The 18,508-nt window shown below is 55.9% G+C and overlaps 8 protein-coding genes across 8 annotated transcripts; 4 read left to right on the plus strand and 4 right to left on the minus strand.

Annotated features, from left to right (window-relative positions):
• Positions 1-148: 148 nt before the first annotated feature.
• Positions 149-912, plus strand: BKA78DRAFT_330813 (putative splicing factor 3a subunit 2; the record flags this gene model as incomplete). Its single annotated transcript, XM_066889817.1, has 2 exons — positions 149-160; positions 208-912. 2 exons carry the CDS (start codon positions 149-151, stop codon positions 910-912), a joined length of 717 nt encoding a protein of 238 aa, XP_066745053.1.
• A 3,357-nt stretch (positions 913-4,269) lies between these two features.
• BKA78DRAFT_110474 (uncharacterized protein) lies at positions 4,270-5,278 on the plus strand. The gene has a single exon (XM_066882250.1). The coding sequence runs from the start codon at positions 4,446-4,448 to the stop codon at positions 5,070-5,072; it is 627 nt and encodes a 208-aa protein (XP_066745054.1). The 5' UTR covers positions 4,270-4,445; the 3' UTR covers positions 5,073-5,278.
• Positions 5,279-6,097: 819 nt separating this feature from the next.
• BKA78DRAFT_110518 (chromatin remodelling complex Rsc7/Swp82 subunit-domain-containing protein) lies at positions 6,098-8,493 on the plus strand. The gene is made up of 3 exons (XM_066882252.1): positions 6,098-6,287; positions 6,425-6,535; positions 6,587-8,493. The coding sequence occupies exons 1-3, from the start codon at positions 6,179-6,181 to the stop codon at positions 8,332-8,334; spliced, it is 1,968 nt and encodes a 655-aa protein (XP_066745055.1). The 5' UTR covers positions 6,098-6,178; the 3' UTR covers positions 8,335-8,493.
• Positions 8,494-9,580, plus strand: BKA78DRAFT_110477 (uncharacterized protein). Its single transcript, XM_066882251.1, has one exon. It carries the CDS (start codon positions 8,653-8,655, stop codon positions 9,208-9,210), a length of 558 nt encoding a protein of 185 aa, XP_066745056.1. The 5' UTR covers positions 8,494-8,652; the 3' UTR covers positions 9,211-9,580.
• Positions 9,581-11,668: 2,088 nt separating this feature from the next.
• On the minus strand, positions 11,669-12,535 carry BKA78DRAFT_367979 (uncharacterized protein; the record flags this gene model as incomplete). The annotated part of the gene is made up of 2 exons (XM_066892622.1): positions 12,057-12,535; positions 11,669-11,969 (listed from the first exon to the last, which is right to left on the minus strand). The coding sequence occupies exons 1-2, from the start codon at positions 12,428-12,430 to the stop codon at positions 11,669-11,671; spliced, it is 675 nt and encodes a 224-aa protein (XP_066745057.1). The 5' UTR covers positions 12,431-12,535.
• Positions 12,536-13,128: 593 nt separating this feature from the next.
• Positions 13,129-13,772, minus strand: BKA78DRAFT_294357 (uncharacterized protein; the record flags this gene model as incomplete). The annotated part of the gene is made up of 4 exons (XM_066886339.1): positions 13,129-13,251; positions 13,287-13,316; positions 13,377-13,418; positions 13,491-13,772. The coding sequence occupies 4 exons, from the start codon at positions 13,770-13,772 to the stop codon at positions 13,129-13,131; spliced, it is 477 nt and encodes a 158-aa protein (XP_066745058.1).
• Positions 13,773-14,801: 1,029 nt separating this feature from the next.
• Positions 14,802-15,650, minus strand: BKA78DRAFT_294358 (uncharacterized protein; the record flags this gene model as incomplete). Its single annotated transcript, XM_066886340.1, has 1 exon — positions 14,802-15,650. The coding sequence occupies one exon, from the start codon at positions 15,648-15,650 to the stop codon at positions 14,802-14,804; it is 849 nt and encodes a 282-aa protein (XP_066745059.1).
• A 1,259-nt stretch (positions 15,651-16,909) lies between these two features.
• On the minus strand, positions 16,910-17,960 carry BKA78DRAFT_378700 (uncharacterized protein; the record flags this gene model as incomplete). Its single annotated transcript, XM_066892918.1, has 2 exons — positions 16,910-17,568; positions 17,626-17,960. The coding sequence occupies 2 exons, from the start codon at positions 17,958-17,960 to the stop codon at positions 16,986-16,988; spliced, it is 918 nt and encodes a 305-aa protein (XP_066745060.1). The 3' UTR covers positions 16,910-16,985.
• Positions 17,961-18,508: the final 548 nt, after the last annotated feature.

Genomic DNA, 18,508 nt, shown 5'->3' on the forward strand with positions numbered 1-18,508 from the left:
CTCTCGGCGGACCGTAGCTTTCCTTCGACATCTACATCCAGACGCGCCACGGTATCATCTGGAGCTGTACTTGGGCGCCAGCGGGAACGAATTTGAAGAGTTTTCTACATCTTCCACCGTTTGCGCCAATCTCTCCTCGCAATCCACCATGGATTACCAGGTGCGCAACATTCCACAACCACAATTACACATCTAACAGCTCTACAGAATCGTGCCGGCTCCAAGTTTGGCGGCGGCGGTGTCGCATCAGCATCTGCAACCAATGCCGACCGTCGCGAACGTCTGCGCAAGCTCGCCCTCGAGACCATTGACCTGGACAAGGACCCGTACTTTTTCAAGAACCACGTCGGAAGCTTCGAATGTCGCCTCTGCTTGACGGTCCACCAAAACGATGGATCCTACCTCGCCCACACGCAGGGTCGCAAGCATCAGACCAACCTGGCGCGACGTGCGGCTCGCGAGCAAAAGGAGGGACGGGACAAGGACGCCCTGATGCCGGGCATGGGACAGAGCGCAGTGCAAATCAGGAAGAACGTGGTCAAGATTGGAAGGCCGGGATACAAAATCACCAAGATCCGGGACCCGCTGACGCGGCAAAACGGACTGCTCTTCCAGCTGCAATATCCAGAGATATCATCGGGCGTGACGCCGCGGGTGCGCTTCATGAGTGCGTTTGAGCAAAAGATCGAGGAGCCAGACAAGTCTTTCCAGTACCTGCTGGTGGCAGCGGAGCCGTACGAAACGTGTGCCTTCAAGCTACAGGCGCGCGAGGTGGACCGCCGCGAGGGCCGCTTCTGGACCTGGTACGACGAAGACCAGCAGGAGTTTTGGGTACAGATTCTCTTCAAGACGGAGCGTGAGGAGCGCTACAGCGGCGTGCCTGGTCTCGCGCCCACGGGGCCCCGCAAGTGAAACCATCCACTTGCGGTCTACTTCCACGCGGCGTCTGGGAACTGGCGAGCGTTTTTTCTTCTTCTCTGCCAAGGCATGCCATGCATCTTGCTCACATGGACGGCGTTGACTGGCGTTGGGTTCGGGGCGGTGGCGCGCGTGGGAACGGTCGGACGGCACTCCACATTTGGGTTCTTCTTCTCTCTTTGTAAGCAGGAAAATCACGAGCATTCCGATCGACCTTTGGTTTACAAATATCCTCCTTTCTTTTTGCCCCAAGGCTCGTCTCCGGCGTTTGTTTCGTCGCTCTCCGCCATCCGCCGTCAGAGTACATGTCATGTCTCAGCCATCCATGCACGCGCGCCCGCAGCGACCCTTGACCGGTCTGGCTGGCTCTCTGCGATCCACCAACAGGACCAGCAGCAGCAGATGCAGCAGACCATCATCCAGCTCCACAACATTTTACATTCAGTCCGGTCGGTGCAGGCAAACGTAGCGTAGGCATGTAGCGCCCAATGTCTGGGGCTCGCACACGCCCATCTCGGATTGACGACGTTCGTCGTACGTTACCTGCGTGCTGTGCGTCGTGCAGTATGCGCGTCGTCCGTCTGCTGTCCATCCCTACGTCGGTCTGTCTGTCGGGCAGCTACCCTTTTTGGTCGGCTTGCCAGGCAGGCAAACGGCGCGCGTTTTTTTTTTTTTTTTTGCGGCCGAGCGTCACGACAGCAAGGCAGGCAGAAAGATTGCTCAGATTCGCAGAACACAGATGGATTTCGGCGGAAGGCGGATGGTAGCGGTGTGGTCGGACGGATGAAGCTCAGATGGTGTGCACGCAATTCACGTCCGTCATTGCAAGTAGTTGACCGTGGATGCATTCGTAAATTTTGGGGTCGAGTTCACGGGTCTCGACGTGTCGAGATTGAATGAGCAGCAGAGGTGAATATCAAGTCAAATCAAAGCTTCCTCATTGCTCGCTCTCTTTTCCTTCAGAGTTCAGGGCCATGCCACGCATTCACTCGCCTCATGCGATGGAATCCACATGAGATACCAACCCTGCCTACCCAGCTCTTCTGACCACGCGTTCCCGCACCCGCTGCTTATCCTGCCCTACCGCAACAGCCAGGTTCGACCGCTCCAACAACAGACACAACACTGGCATCAGGGACAGCACCTGATTGCAATACCGAGCTTCCAGCGACGCAGGCGGAGCAGATGGTTGTGGGAATCAAAATCAGACTATCATACACCAAAAAAACAAACCCACAGGCATAACGGGAGGTTGGGCACCGCACTGGTACCAGGAACAGCAAGGCTTGACGGTTAAAAAAAAAAAAAGACGACGAGAACGGGTTCGACTAGGCCAGCACAGAATTGGTCGGAGCAACGGACACTAAGCCAAGTCCAGATAGAGCAGCCGTCGGGTTCGTGAGTGACTGCCTGACTGGTGGCGATGAATTCAAGACGGAGGGATTAAATACCTGTGAGCGGGGGGTCTCGAGTGATGGCGCCAAAGCACTGGGAAGTTGAGACAGAATTCGAAGATTTGTCGGGCCCTGGGATAGGGGAGAATCGAGGGTGCAGCCGGGGGGTAGGGTAGGGTGGGTGGAAGTGGTGGTGGTGGTTGTATGGGTGGGAAAGGGAGTTAAAATTGTAGGGCACGTATAGCTATGGTCTTCTCTTTTGACCACTCTACGGAAAATATCGACAAGCTCACTCTATGCCGTTAAGCCTATTCCTCCCCGTCTTCCTCGACCCCATGGCCGTCTCCCTTGTAGACAGTGGGTCGGTCAACTCTCCTCTCCATCTCCAAATCCTTCGCCCCCATGGGTATCCCACAACGCCGAGACGACACCGACCACGCGCTCGCTCCTGAATAAAACGCCACCCGTCCACCAAGCAAGAGGAGAGGTGGGTCGCCCGTTACGAGCCTACACGCGGCCGGCCACCAGGCGGCCCTTTTGCGCCGTTGAGGGAGTCGGTCTTTCGAGGGGCTTGCACGCTTAGGGAGGTAGAGACTGTTTCTCGTTCTTCAGGCACCTTGTCTCCTCCCCTCACAGCAGCAGGACGCATGCCACGGGGTAGATGGGGTGATGGCGTCTCAGGCTCGAGTATTCGTCTGCTTTGTTTTTGTTTCTGGCCGAAGAGAGACGGCGGTACGGGGGTTGGGGTTGGGGTTTGGGGTTCATGCGGAAGCCGGGCCGTCGGTCGAGGGACGAGGGACGAGAAAGACCAGATCAATGACCTCGAGACAAGCAAAGCAGCGAGCAAGGAGCGACGGACCACCCACGGCCAGCGGCCAGCGAGAGATGCTACGTACCCACAGCTAGCTGGATCAAACGATAGCATTGTTGGCAACCCAAGACAGACACACGGCGGCAAGGCGGGAACAGATGATGGATATGGCAAGACATCAAACGTTCATGTCTCGTCTCAATCGACCAACATTCTTCAGCAATGTACCTACCTTCTCCTTTCGCCTTCCCCAGTTTCCCTTTGCGTGAGTGCGGGGAAGCAGGGAAGGCAGCAAGCAAGTCATGGATCGGGGGGAGAAAAGCAGGGAGAGCGCGAAGAAGCAAGACATCATCAGCGAGGGAAATAGACAGATGCGCATGGACGACTGGGATGATGGAGAGGAGCATGGACCCACTGCACCGAGAAGAAAGGCAGGTTGATGAGCTGTGTAAGCGCCCGGCCATGACCGCTATCATCACGTACGTAGGCGCCCGAATCCTGCAGTTGAGCACGCACCAAAAGGCAGTGACGGACGACTGACAGGCAGACAGACCACCTCGTCCATCGTGGAGAATGCGGTGGAACCACTGTCGCACTGGGGGCCGTCCGCATCAGGTTGGATTTGGTTCTGGCTCTGGGCAGCGGGTATGATGATGATGGTACCATTCGCATGTAGTGTGGTCATTCATGCAAAGGGGGCGGATGGATAGAGTTTGGGCGAGCACTGAAGGGACTGAATGGTACCCGACAACCAACAACAAAAGAGATGTGCTCCCTGGTATCAAGCATTGCGTAACAGCAACGGGAGCAGGAGCAGCAGCAGCAGCGCATCTGAGGCTGGCTGGAAGAAGGGTGGATGGTGATGCGGCCTTTTTGGCGACCTACCCACCCTCTGACCGCCTGCCCGAGCAACCTGGCTTCGCGATTGCACCACCCACCTCTCCCAAGCGGCCGGGACGCCCGTCCTAGTAGTTCGGCCACCTACGTTGCTAGACGGAGGGCTTGTCATGCTCCTTTTTGTTGCGACGCTGCCCGCCCCTCCCATGCAGGACTCCCGCGGCTAGTAAGGCGGACTAGGGCGTAGGAGGGTTGAACTGCTAGGAGATGTGGTGGTGGGTGCCAGAGAGTAGATCCGGATCACACCTACTTGCAAGGCACCGGAGCACAGGATGACGGACTGACATGACGTGCGCTAGCTAGCTGCCAGGCGGCGGCGTTTGCAACAATAGGCGGCGGACGATGACAAACGACAGAAAAAGCCAAGGCAGTTTGAGAAAAAGAGAGGTCATCACACCGACCGGATAGACAAGCAGGCAGGCAGCATGGACAGTACTAGATTCATGACCGTTGGGTCGAGAGAGGTGCTGCCGTTGGCTGTTTGGCTGTTTGGCTGGCCGCCGGGCTGCTGTCTGCAAACACACCGCCCATTTTGTGCGACCGCATCGGCCCTGAGACACTGGCCGACCAGACCAAGAGGCTTGACGGAATTCTTTGACGATTACTGGATCAGGAGGGGGGATGGCCCCCCGTCTTGTGCGTCAACGGTGCCAAAGCATTCCCGGGTTTTCGGTAGTTCGTGGCGGGCGGCGGCGGTGATGCGCAAGCACGATGGAAAGAAAGAGAAAAAGGGAGGACAGAATGGAAAGCTATCCTTGGGGCCGTTGGATTTTCGGCAGACCAAGGAGTCATTCGGGATGCCCGAGCATAAAGAAGAATTAAGGGTAAAATGGAAGACGACGTTTTTTCATGATTCCGAAGGGCTGGAGTGGCCCACTTCAGCACCGGCGACTTGGTCAGATGACTGCAGGCTTGACATTCCTCCAAGTCTGTCGATGCATGCCCGAATCGAGCGGCCCCCTCGTCTCGGGTCGCAGCGAGGCAAGGCAAGGCAAGGCCGAAGCGGGCAGGAAGGAAAAAGAGACGGGCGAGAGGTCCAGGTCCAGGTCTGATGCTGGGATCAATGCGAGCATAGCGGACGGGGTCGTTATCGCTTGGACGGGTTGGGTATCTGATTTTGAGAATCGAACAGAGCAAGAGTCACAAGGACGCGGGAGGTGATTCGCGGGCAACGGTTGATGTCAACGTGTGGCGCATAGCGGAGGCCGATTGGAGGTGCGGGCAAGACCCTGCAGACGGCGGAGCAGATGACACGGCCAGAGGGCTAGGTTGCACCAGCGCTGGGGGAAGCTGACGGACGGTGAGAAAAGTCAAGCATTTGAGAGAACAGAGTAAACGGGTGGGCGGTGATGATGAAGTGAGGAGAGGGAGAACATCTCGTGGAGGATTACAAGCTCTTGGCTGCGGGAAGCCGATGACATGCGAGATGGTTACGATTCGACTGTTGTTCATGATGAGTTCCGATGGGAGCTGCAGGTCATAAGATAGTCTTCAACTCTTCACTCTTCTCTACTCCGCATCGCACACTTCCCTTGCGACACGCGCCAAGTCTGCCGCTCCCGGCGCTCCGGCACGCGAAGCCATCCATTACACTTGGGACTAGTCGGACGTGTAGTTATCACTATCAGAGCTGCCTGCGACGACTCCTTCCTCCATCTTCTCTCTCCGTGGTGGACGACGACTCTTTTTTTCCTTTTTGTCGTCGCCGTTAAACTACTTGGCGCCCGTTGCATCTCGTCGACACCACCGAGTAGGACAACGACTCCCTTTGGCAACCCTTCCTTGCATCCTCAACCAGCCAACCACCACACCGCTACCCCAAGTCCATTCTTGCTGTCCCGACCTTCGGGCAGGGTCTGTGGGTTGACTGCTACCTAAGTTATCTCGATGCTGCCGGGACCGTGCAGCTGGCAGCCCATCATCTCTTCACGCTCCACCGTCTCAGTCTCTCGCTCAACTCAACCTTCACCACCACCAACACCGCCCGCCGCATGAGTGTGAGCGACGACACGGATTCGCTGGCCTCGCCGCTCTTGTCGCCGCCGTTCCCACGTCCTCGTCGCTGCGCCGCTTGAAACGCCGCCGCCCGCTCGCTACCACCCTAGTCAGTCGCCTCTCGCTAGTCCTCGCGCTCGCCGTCCACTCCGACCGGCCGGGCATGTACTCGACCACCTCTCATCACCCCGTCTCGGCGTCCTTGAACGGCGGCATTGGAAATATCATGGACCCCACCACCACAATCAATCCCGCCGCCTTGAACTCAGCAGGTAGTGCGTCTTCCCTCTTAGCGCCACTCTCGGCTCGACAAGGCCAAGCGCGTGTCAGCGTCTCGCATCTCAAACCTGCACCTTGCGCGCGCGCGCGCCAACTCCACCACTTCGTCCATCACTAACTTTCGTCGCAGTGTTGCCCGGCTCCACCAATCTCGCCCCTCACGCTTCCTCGCGCGGCATCAAACGAAGCCGGTCGCCCGACGCTTCGGGAGACGTTCTCTCGACGGACCGCGGAGACGACGGTAGGTTTTGACCGACCCCATCTTTTTTTGTTTCGACTAACCCTCCCCCAGACGAAAAGCCCAAGAAACGGGGAAGGCCGCCCAAGACGAGTCGCATCTCGGAGAGCCCGTCGACCCATCCGCCACTCCACCAGCCCGCGCCTGGCCCTGTCCAGACCCCGCAGCTCAAGTCGCAGTCTCTGCCGCACACATCACCCAGCGCATCATCTCCCCCAAAGTCGACACCCACCAAAGGAACGGTGCTAAAAGCATTGCCGACAGTTAGAGATCACACCACCGATCAACTGAACCCCGAAGGCGACGAGTACATACCGCGCGAGTTCGACGAGGCCGGAGAGAGAAAAGTCACGCCCAATGGACATCCGCTCGATGGACGCGAATACCGCTGCCGAACCTTTCTCGTCCCCAACCGGGGCAACAAGCTGTTTATGCTGGCGACGGAATGCGCGCGCGTATTGGGATACCGCGACTCGTATCTCCTCTTCAACAAGAACCGCTCCTTGTACAAAATCATTGCTACCCAGGCCGAAAAGGACGACTTGATCCACCAGGAGATACTTCCATATTCATATCGCTCGCGGCAGATTGCCATTGTGACGGCGCGGTCCATGTTTCGGCAGTTTGGCAGCAGGCTGATTATTAATGGTAGACGCGTTAGGGACGACTACTGGGAGAGTAAGGCTCGTAAGCAGGGCTTCACAGAGGAGGATGCCGCTGGGGAAAAGAGGCCGGGTGCTGCCAGGCAAAGAGAGGCCGCTGCCGCAGAGGCAAACAATGCGCATGCCTTGACCGCCCTGCCGCACGGCGAAATCATCTACAGCAACGGCCCAGCCGAGCTCAATGTTCCCCCAGGCGTCAATCCGACCACGCTTGCCCCGCTACCCATGATCAACCTTGCACCAGTCGAGGAACTGCGGGCCAGAGATTTTGGCGGACTCCAGAGACCACGGCACGAAATCACCGGACCGGCCTACGAAGGCAGGATGCAGCCCAGCACGGCGGCCGAAATTCTCAACCAGGCTGCCCATGCAGCCGACTTCAACAAGAGTCTTGGCCAGCAGCGTAGCATCCGCAGCAACTACATGGACGACTACTGGAAGAGGCCACACGAACCCGTTCTCGCAAATCACCAGCGCCAGCCGGCCGAAGAAGGCGTGCAGCCAATCCAGCAGGGCGTTTCGTCGCCACGGCCTGCCCCATCTTCAGGCCTCGGACCGCCCAGCATCCCTTCGCACTCGCAGCCTCCGACACAAATGATGACGCCGCAAGCCTTTTCTCAGCCTTCTCACGCCCAGAGCAACCTGGTCCAAACTCCGATGCGGCCCATGCATCAAACGCAGCAACTGCACCATCGTTCGCCAAGCTTGAACATGGGTCCCGGAAGCGGGCCGGCCCAGCCAAGCCCATACGGATATCCGCAAAACCAAATGTGGCCGCCTCCTCAAACGGCGCCGTCGCCGCTGTCGCAAACGCACCACAACATGCCACAGTTTGGCCAGTCGCAATCGCCACACCCGCAGCCATCGCCCATGCACGCGCCGCCGCAGTTGCACCACTCGCAGAGCAGCGGTTCGATGCACGGTGCTGGCGCTGGCGCACCCATGGGATACTCGATGGGCGGCATGAACCCAGCGGCCTACGGTAACATGGCTGGGCGAAACCCCTACCAGCCTAGCCCAAGCCCCCAGCACTTTGGTATGCATCAAAGCAGTGCTGCGCAGCAGCCAGGCATGCAAGGATGGTCGGGACCGCCTCAACAGCAGCAGCAGGCTCCGCAGCAGAACTGGCAGGGTTTTTAGTCGGAGCCAACGCAGACGCTGCAAATGGATCATTAGGCGTGGCCTGGGTGGTATCCTTTGGGAGGAGATCCCCTGGTGCAACGGCAGCCGAATGCATCGCAGCAGGACCAGCAAGTTGAGCCAGGCACCGGGTCGGCACCTCCACCGCACACCATGTTCTCAACAACACGAGAGCCGGTCATAGGGGCGCATCGAGTCATGAATGGTATCTTCGCGGGGCCGCGGCTCAACCGCTTTACGGGCTGGTATTCTTTGACAGGAGGAGGCCCAGATGGAGGGTCAGCGCAGTAGAGAAGGAAGATCTTTACGTCTACGTGGATGAGCAGATGGATGCTATGGATTGTTTGGCGGCGGATTGGACACGAAAGGCGTTTTTGCAATTTTTCACTGCTTCATTCCCTACCACAGGAAGGAGGGTCTCATGTCATCAAACTGCACTACCAGGCGGGAGGACAGCGCAACTTTTCGGGCATGTTCGGGTTATTGTCATTTTCTCTTGCGCTTCTTTTTCATCCCTACTTCCCCCTTTCATTATGGAATTCGGCCAGGCTCCTTGACTCACCCCATCAAGTATTTCATATCACACTCTTCCCACCCCATACCCTGTACACTATCGTCAATTGTCTCGTCTCGGCGGAGGCAGAGAATGCTGCCCCCTCTTCTTCACATGGTCCGGTCGTCGTCATCATTCTCGTGGCTACTGTCGTCATCATATTATCTTTTTCATCATGGCAAGAGGCAGAAGAGCGCTCTCTGATTTGTGGCATGGTGGTTTTGCTTGCGAATCTTTCTCGGGCTTGGCTTGTATTGCCATTTTGCGATCTTGTGAGATTCTCCTTGACCAAATTTTCGTCGTCTTTCTCATCTCTTCTCTGACGTCTGAGCTTGTGCGGCGTGTGGCAAGTGGGTTCGTGTCATCATTTCCCAGGACTTGGAAAGCTTGGTGGCAAGAAAGTCGTCCAAAAGGGAGCAACAAAAAACGGGATGGACGCGACGGAAGTTGCATGTCACTTTTCAATCTCCCTTTCTCGGTACAGTCTTTAATCGCACCTAATATCCCTTCCCCTCCACTCTACCATCACCCCCTTTGGTTTGTCTTCAATTCTGCACTTGTTTTCTGAAGCGAGCGAGCGAGCTAATGAGCGCGTGCAAAGCAAGGCCTTGATGGCATTGGAATCAAAGATTTTACCCACCACCTACTTACCTCGCGTCATCTCCATGCGCTTCTGAACTCGCAGCTCCCTCTTCTGCTGCGCCACACGTCATCTTTTCGCTCTTCGCGGTCCACGTTGCTCATTGGTCGGTCCAATTCCCTCGGTCCCTGTCAATTTCAAAAATGAGACTGGAGCCGATTGATGGGCGATTTGCAAAGTCGATCCTACAATCCGTGTCTGTGGCATCCGCCGTCGTCCCGCTCGCCTTGCCTACCCTGCCCGGTCTGGCAAGCGGATGCGCGGCCGGACGGACGTCAGACGCGTTGTGAGTCTTCGGCTGTCTCAGCTTTTGTGGTCGACGGACGGGCAGCACCAGGAAGCAGGGCAGCGGCAGGGCAGAGCTAGCCAGCGCCAGCTAGCTGTCTAGCTAGGCTACCGTCTGGTTTGGTGTCATTGGTAGGGCCGTAGGGCGGCCGCGACGCGCAACGACGCGAGCTGTGAGCGGGGTCTTTGCGATTTGCGATTTGAACGATTTTGACCATGAGGCAGGATGAGCATATGTCTCGGGATGTCATGTGCGCGCCCCCGTGCTCACCCTCGTGGTATGGCACGTCCTCCACTATCTGAAATCATCCCATCACGTCTGGAATCACTGCAATTCGTACACACGAAGCTATTTGTCCAATCGCCTTCTCTCTCCTACGACGCGCCGCTCACTAGCATCCACTGCCTATCAGCACGCGCATACAACGCCGCCTCCGCAAGCCGCTCAGCCATGCCACCAACAATGTTTTTTTTTTTTTTTTTTCCTTTTTGCTCGCTTCCACGTTTCGCCTCATGGAAAAAGCACGCATGTAATTTGGCAATTCCCATCTCATCTGCAGCTATTCGGCCCATGTAATTCGCTTACCGGCTGGCCTAGCGCCTCTGTTTGCTTTTGTCTGGAGGCGCTGCTGTAAAAGCGGCTGCGGCGATATGCCTTCAAACGGTGCCGTGTCCTGACGCCCACAGTTCTGCAAGTTTGTGAGTCTCGGAGTTGACAAAAACACCGCACAGCATGGCGCGCGTGGATTATTGAGAGACAGACAACGGCCTGGCCTGGCTAGGCCAGCGCTGCTCCTTCCCGTCGAGAAGCAAGTCCAATCCAGTCACATCAGACTTGACCCCAGATGGACGGAGTTGTCCGCTCGCCGCCACGTGCAAGGCCGGCCGTCCATGTCTGCTGCTCCAGCCGGGTTTGGTGGCAGGGTTTGTGTGGGCGTTGGTTTGGGTTGACGCTTGCTGACTGGGTAGGCTCCTCAGGCATCCGTATTTCACTGGGAAGAGAGCAATCGCGAGTATGGAAGAGGAAATATTAACCTCGCCTCGCGCGCGTCTGGCTCGTCGTCGGCGTCATCGTAGCGTCATTGCTGAACGAACGGCACACGGATGGCATGAGCGAGCTTTGCGCCGCGCGCCGCCGCCGCCTGCCAGCAGGATCGTGAAGTATTGATGCCAGTGCATTCCTTTGTCTCTCTTCCGCTTCCGCTTCGTCTTCGCATGTCCGTCCGGCGCAAATGTCAAAACCACGTCCGCGCCTACGGGAATAGTCAACTCATCACAACCGAAGGAAAGAAGGACAGAAGCGCGCCGCCGCCGCCGCCGCCGCCGCCGCCGCCGCCGCCGCTGCGCGGGGCTTGCCCCGACCACGTCGGGCGTGGCTTGGCCCCTCCCGCTCCGAAGCCACGGCCGCTGGTGGCTCCAGGGGGCTGGCAGGGGCTGCCTGGCTCGCCGGCTCGATAGGGTAGGTTTGGGTTGGGCTGGACCCGTCGCTGTGCTTTTTGGATGTGCAAACTGCTCCGATGGACGATGGATAGATGCACGCGAGGTTTTGTTGCGCGGGTGGGTACATACAGGTACATACGGGCTGTGCGTGTTGCGGTGGTTTGGAGTGTTGCTGAGGGATGTACCTGCAGTCGACGACACCATCACTGCCACTGCAGCGCTGATATTTTTCTAGCAGAGTATGTGCTCTTTCAACATGATCAACGACCGCACGCAGCTTTTCCCTCTTGTCGCGCAATGCCCTCGCGATACCCGCTGGCCGCACCACCCCAACGGCGCGCAGCCCGGCCCCTGGCGATGATGATGCAAACCCACCAGCTCCAATACCGGTAGTCTCCCTCTCCCACGATCACAGGTCAAGGGCCCATGATAGCAGCGCTCCCCAGAAAATCATCCACAGGGATCATCCTACTAGAAACGCCTACCCCACATCTGTCCCGCACGCGTCGCGTGTCTGCTGCGGGGACAACCTTGATCGCCGTGCCCGCTTCGATGGGGCGCGCGAGCTGCGATTTGCGGGATCCGTCCTCCGGCAGACGTCGATAGTGCGAGACGGCGCGGAGGGAGAGGGCGATGATGCGGTTGCGGCTGGCTGGATGGCTGGCGGCGTTGCGTGGTGACGTCGACGCTGCCGGGCTGCTTGGCTGTCTGCTGTACCTATACGTTCGAGCAATGATTGAGGGTCTTGCATATCGTTCTTTTCAATTTGCATATTCCCACGTCTTCTAGACGCAGCAAGCGCACTGTAGCGTCAGGCCGGCCTCTATTGGCGAAACGGCGAGGGTGTTTGGCGGATGAAGGACAGGGCTGCGCATTGCGCTTGCGAATGCGACGGGCCTGACATCTGACAGACGCGCCGTCCGTCGCGTGATCGCGTCGAGGGTCTGCCAAGAAAGTATGCCTTGTTGTCTGTCGTGAGACGAAGGCCGGGAAGGAGTGAATGCGATGAGGGATTTGAGCGGAAGGATGGCCAGGAGAAAATGAACAACGAAGGCAGTCGATTCGCAAGATAGGAAGTGGTTGGACGAAAAAGCGGCGTGGGTAGACGAAGAACCAAAATCAGGGGTACCACAAGGGGTGAGAGCCTTAGTCATCTTGCAGAGCCCCCTTAGCCTCATTCACCCCTACACCGCCACACACCCACCTTCCACGCCTCATATACCTCAAATCTTCCTCCTGTACCTTCCATTTCGCATTTCTTCTCCATCTTCTCCCGCCTTCGCTCCTCGCTTCGCTTCGCGTCGCCCCGCCCATTCATGCGTCATGCGTTTGACCACGGCTTCATGCGTTTGACCAGCTGGGCAGGCGCCGTTTGACCAAGCCATTGCCTCTTTATGCGTTTGAGCCGCACCGCTGATTGCGCAATGCGTTTCGCCAAGCCCGCCGCTGCCGCGCAGAAGCAGCGGAACTGTTTGCCCCTGAGTCTCGGCGGGCTGGGCGGGATTCTTGCGGAAGGGTGGATGCGTGGACTTGCTTGATCGGGAGTTTTTTGGCCTGGGAGTGGTGCGAGTGATGGCGGATGGTCGATTGGTTGTTGGAAATGGAGGGATTGTGCTCGTCAAATCAGTAAGTGTCGAGGTGCAAGTCATGTGTGAAGAACTTCTCAAAATCAGTTGCTGACTACGCGACAGGTGGATCAAAACACATGGATTTATCCCTATGCGCTCTTCTAATGTCTGCCTTGGACGCCAACAGACGGAAGTGTCAGCCCTGCTTGCCTCTCCTCACCTGCTCTCTCGCTCGCCCGTCTGTCCGCAGCCGCTAGACCTCGTGCGAAAGACCATCATTGCTGCAATTTTTGTGTCCTACCTTCAGGCTATTTGTATTTCATTGTGCGCATGATGACTCCCTGACCATACGACCTGACATCACTCATTGTATCACATACTTGGAACGGGGCTTGTTGGGCAGCAAACAGCTCGATTTTGGGGATATCCGGCTACGTATGTACGAGTTTGCGCCCAAGTAACGCACCCTCTCCTCCTTTGTAGAGTGTGTTGTGACCTAGAAAGCACCAGTCAGACTTCAATATACCGTTTTGAGGCCGTGTAAAAGGGAGCATACCATGCTGCGTAATGCCTTTTGCTGGGGGTTTGCAGCTACTGCCTGTTCGGGCGGAACTATTGGAGTATTAATCCACAGCAAATTTGTGCGGGCAAAGAAGTAGTAACGGCTTACCCTGGCCTGCCTGGCCGCTTCAAGACTATACTCGAACTCCGTGACAAGCTCGAGCAGAATTCCGTATCTCTCGCCGGATGGCTGGTCCGCAGTAAGGCGTGCGCAGAGGTCTGTGGCCAATTTGTTGAGCAAAGGCTCAACGAGGGCGGCCTCTTCGGCGCTAGCAATCCTCATGATGACCGGCATGTACGTGCGGCGCAAAGTACGGCGCTCAAGATCGTCAAGCTCGAGCACCTCGAGCCTGACGATCTGAACGCCGCACAAAGACGTCCGGTGGCTCATGGCTGACTTGCAAAGAATGTTAGTCAAAACAAACCCTCAACACCAGACCATGGGAAGCGCGTTTTTGGACTATCTTACTGGGAATTGATGTGTGAGAGGCAATTTCGAGAGAGACGATTGACTAGGTTGGTGTTGCTCGGATAGTTGATGGGTGTTGGTTTGGTACTCAAGAAAAATCAAAATCAGTGTGCGTGGGCATCAAGCCAGCGCCTTCCTACACATCCGCATCGAGAAAGGAAGGCGCAACCGTTATGGTAGCCTATCCAGCTACGGCGCACCCTAAACGAAATGAATCTACCTGTCCTGCATAACCGCAGTATACAAATGATCTATTAATTGTGCAAAACCTGACTGGCATTCGCTACTTCATACTTTCAAATAAAAACAGTGTGAAGGATATCAAAACTGAAAGCTGCGCTGCCAAAATCTTTTCAAAAGTCGTCAACGTCTCCCCCAAGTGATGAAGGGAAGCTCTATTAATGCTTATCAATTGGCTTGCAGAAAAGACTACCACATACACGGTTTCCGGCCAAGGACAAGAGTGATCAGGACTGGCTATTTATTGCGCCCGATGCGGCGGAGCTTGTTTTTGATGGCAAATGCTCTCGTTTGGTCAACGATCAAAACAATTCTTTTGTTTCCCAGACACTGAGGCGCAATCGGAATGCCAACAATTGGAAAGGTCAGGTCCATTATTCTGCACACGCAGGGAAGCACTGGCTTCAAGCACGGCGGTTGGGTGGGATTCAAACGAGTACAAGTGTCACGAGTTCGCGGGCACAATGCAGCAATATACGTCAGAATGTGTAGTTTGTTTAGAAAGGAAGTAAATCAGCCGTAGTCGGCTGCTCCAGTTTCTTAGTCGTAGTCGACTAAATCTGAATCGAAATCAGAAAGAATTGTCTGTACTACGTGGCATTTCAATACGTTAGCGGAGTGGCAGGAAATTTGCACGAGATGATTGAAAGGGCTCTTACCATGTAATTGTCAGAGGTTAGTGCCTCTGGGTGTCCAGTGGAGACCAATGAATTATTTTTTCATGAATTGAAGGGCCATATCCTTGCGAAGCAAGTCGCAACATGTCAAAAACTGGGCGTATTTATCCTGGTTCCAATTCTGTGTCCCACGCGGAACCCACGAGGACGGCATTGCCGGCGAGAGGCTTGACTCAGACGCCCCGTTCCCGTAGTCGGAAGTCTCATTGTCGTTGGTTGGAATCGAATCACCGCTCGGGCTTTGGCGAAGGGGTGTGGTAAACTTCGGGCTAGGAGCACGAGATGCATGTGTCTCCTGTGCAACAGTGGAGTCCAAATCCTCGATCCTATTTCCGTGGTCGGAAGTGTCGACATAGTCGGCAGTCGGGTTGACAGGGCGAGACGTGACCGTATCCAGTGAAGTGCAGGACTCGAAGTCCTCACGGTGCGGCCCATTTCTGGAGGCCGACGAGTCGCTCGCGTGGGCGCGGTGGTGAGCTCGAGCCAGTACCTTGATCATCTGTTGATTATCTGTTAGCCCTGGAAACAACCTAGACTTGGTATTGCGGCCACTTACAGGTATTCTGCGAAGAAAGACCGAGTGCGCCTGGTAGGAGAAATCCGACAATATTCCCAGGAATACCGCCTGCCGTTGGGCTTGCAAATGGTGTGGCAGCAACGAGTGGAAAAGCGCATTGCGCAGCGCATTCATGTGGGCACCAACCGCGTCTCTCTGCTGGACCGACATATTTGCGTTGGTAAAAGACGTGACCGCGGTTATCAGGCATCGGTGCTCGCCCACACTGAAACTTGTATCGTGTATCCATTGCATGTCGTCGCGAAAGTCGCCGTAGCGACCTGGGCCGTAGCGACCTGGGTCGTAGCGACCTGGGTCGTGATCCATCGCGGCGGATGAAGAGACGACCTTTGCAGTGGGTCAGTTGATGTTGTGGTGTTTATTGTGCGCAAAGTGACGCATTCAGCTGGTTGCGGTGGAGCTTTCTCACCTCGAAATGAAAAGCCTTGAAAACAGAGGAATCTGATGGTGGATTCGAAGTGGTGGTAGGGTGTGATGGTGGTGCAAATTGTCGTTTGGCTTGAGCGATATTGTTGTTGTTCTGTTCATGTTTTCAAGCAAGGAAGTTTGCGGTGGGCACGCTTTGCTACATCGCCGCCATAAGGAAGGCACGACTCCCGGTCTGCAGGCGAACCACAACTACTATAGAAATTTCCATCATAAAGTGAAACTCGGCCTTCGCACTCTCCAAGATCATCCTCCAAAGCGGACCCTCAACCTCCTCCATCCACGCCATTTGCGCACCCGCTTGATCTCATCTCGACCATCACGAAGCCACTTCACGACCATTTCCACCAATCACCTCTTTCCGACCATCCACACCATGTCCGACACCAGGACCTACGACATCAAAGCCATCCACGCGGTCATGGCCCGCATCTCCGAGATGTCGTGGTCTGACGATGAGCTTGACGCTCTCAAGCTTCATCTTGTCCCTCTTGTGGACACAATGGACTGTCTACAGGCCCCCTTCCTGCTCCAGCACCTGGAAAAGCTGGAGAGCTGCTTCATCTTCCACTTCAACGCCAACCCGACGGTTGGAGAGCGCACCAAGTGCATCGTCGACTGTCTTGTCGACTTCCGCTGCGAGACGCACCGCCTACTCACCGGCGTAAGTCTCGTGCCACAATTGGAGGCAGTGTCCATGATCTGATATATTTACAGGCCCAGGAGTACAACTAGTAATCCCAGATCACAGTTTCGCTCTCAGCACCCGACATCCAGCATCTCCCGGCCCGTGAATCATTCTGCGAGAGAGGAGATACGGGCGAGAGATTGGATTCAGACGAATGGGGGTGATGAAGGACACAGATACGAGCAGACTTGGGGGGAAAAGGCAGTTCGATAAAAGAAGGAATGAACATGAAGAAAATTGGTCATATTGATGGTTTCAATGGCAGCTGCTTTGTACCACATGCAGCTTTTGGAAACTGCAATCATGCAAAAGTGAAAGAGGTGCCTATTGACAGGCTTGCTGTTGTTCGGGAGAACAGGTTCTCGTTCACGAAAACGACTTTGAGGAACAATGTTTGGTACTAAATCAGCTTCATGTACATATAGAATGCATGAATTGAACAATCGGACTTGGACATCAAAGTGCATTCACTCCCATTTCTCTCTCGGAACCATCCCGAGTTCGAATATCCCCTTGATTTGTCAGTCTCACCTGTGTCTCCTGTCTCTGTCCCAAAAGTCCCTCCAGCTTCTGTTGTTCCGCTTCTGGCTGGCCAACGCCATCATCTTCTGCTTCTCAGCGTGCGGGCACTCCCTATCATGATCTTCGATTATCTCCTTGCGAAGCGTCACCAAGTCATGTCCGCGTTTGCACATTGAATCCTCCACCGGTCCGTATTTGTGCTTGTGTGACTCGGGATTCCGAAGAAAATGGCAGCAAGTAACGTCGGCCAAGTAGACTTGGTCATGGATCAAGTCGCAGCCTCTACAACTCGGCTTGAAGCAATGGTGCTCCTTGTCGCAATTCTTGAAAGCGCAGTTGTGACCGATGTAACTGCAGGGGCATATCTTGCGGATGAGTGCGGCTCTTGGGTTCTCTTCCGCTACTTCCCGAGACTCGTGATTGAGGAAGGCTTGCCCTTGCGGCGCGTGGGGACCCAGGGGCACACTGCTTGCGGCGTTTTCGTCAGGCTCTGTCTTGATCTTTTGACGTCGTTGATGCAGTATGTACTGGTCCGCGGATGACCGCCTTCGCTTGGTTTCGCTGACGGTATCGGTGTTTGGAAAGTCTCTGTGAAAGCAGAAAGAGTCAGTAGGATTTAGGATGCTTTTGGGGCGAAAACCTCACCTCGGCCGAAGATTTTGGGGAGCCAAAGTCGAGTCAGCTGCCCGAGGTGCATTCAAGGCGGGATCATGAAGGCTCCAATCATGCTTGGAATCGAGAGGCAGTTGAGAGCTGACGGTGAGGGCCGGCACTGGGGGCTTGGAGTTGTCTGCGGCTTGAGCCAGGAATCCCCGAAGTGCAAGCTGGTCGATCAATTGCTCAGCTTTCAAATTCTGATTGGACCGCTGCAGCTCTTGGATTTGCAGCTCTTGACGACGAAGGGCCTCAAATAGCTGAGCAATTTGGCGATCTTGGATAGCAAGGCGCATGTGTATATCTGCATCTTCGCCTTCTGGCATCGTGGAAACGTGGGCCTTGACGAGTGCGAGAGAGGGTTCCAGAGTCTGGTTCGGGCAGCGAGGTCGGTCACAGGAGCGACGATAAAAGATGAGGGCCAGAAAAGGTCGTAGCGGTTTTGGCCGAAGGTGGTTGCAGCGGGAAGGCGAGTGCAGCGCAAGGTCGTTGCCTCAGGCTTGAGGGCTCAAATAGCCCATGCCCAGATCATGCACACGCCTTTGAATCTTTCTTCCTCCGCATTCTTCCACAACTCACACCACACCACGCACGCCGCCAAACCGCGTTGGGCATAGCTGGTTGTCGCTAATGGTTGCTTCTATGCGCTTCCGCTGAGTGAAGTCGCGCGAAGCCTCTGCTCCTCACATCGTTGCACTCTACCACTCTGCAAGCTCTGCCACTCTTCAACTACGCCACTCTTCAACTACGCCACTCTTCAACTACGCCACTCTTCAACTACGCCACTCTTCAACTACGCCATCTTTTGCCTTTGACTACGCAGGCCCTGGCTCTGACCTGCAGTGCCAAGCCCAATCGTATGACCAGACATCCC

This window comes from Phyllosticta capitalensis, assembly GCF_038381095.1.
Source record: "Phyllosticta capitalensis strain CBS 128856 chromosome Unknown BKA78scaffold_4, whole genome shotgun sequence".
NCBI classification, from domain to species: Eukaryota; Fungi; Ascomycota; class Dothideomycetes; order Botryosphaeriales; family Phyllostictaceae; genus Phyllosticta; species Phyllosticta capitalensis.

Coding starts and splice junctions, on each gene's coding strand:
- BKA78DRAFT_110518 (XM_066882252.1), top strand. CDS start 6,179: ATGTACTCGACCACCTCTCATCACCCCGTCTCGGCGTCCTTGAACGGC. Junction 6,288..6,424: donor CGCCGCCTTGAACTCAGCAG/GTAGTGCGTCTT, acceptor CTTTCGTCGCAG/TGTTGCCCGGCTCCACCAAT. Junction 6,536..6,586: donor GACGGACCGCGGAGACGACG/GTAGGTTTTGAC, acceptor ACCCTCCCCCAG/ACGAAAAGCCCAAGAAACGG.
- BKA78DRAFT_110474 (XM_066882250.1), top strand. CDS start 4,446: ATGGACAGTACTAGATTCATGACCGTTGGGTCGAGAGAGGTGCTGCCG.
- BKA78DRAFT_110477 (XM_066882251.1), top strand. CDS start 8,653: ATGAGCAGATGGATGCTATGGATTGTTTGGCGGCGGATTGGACACGAA.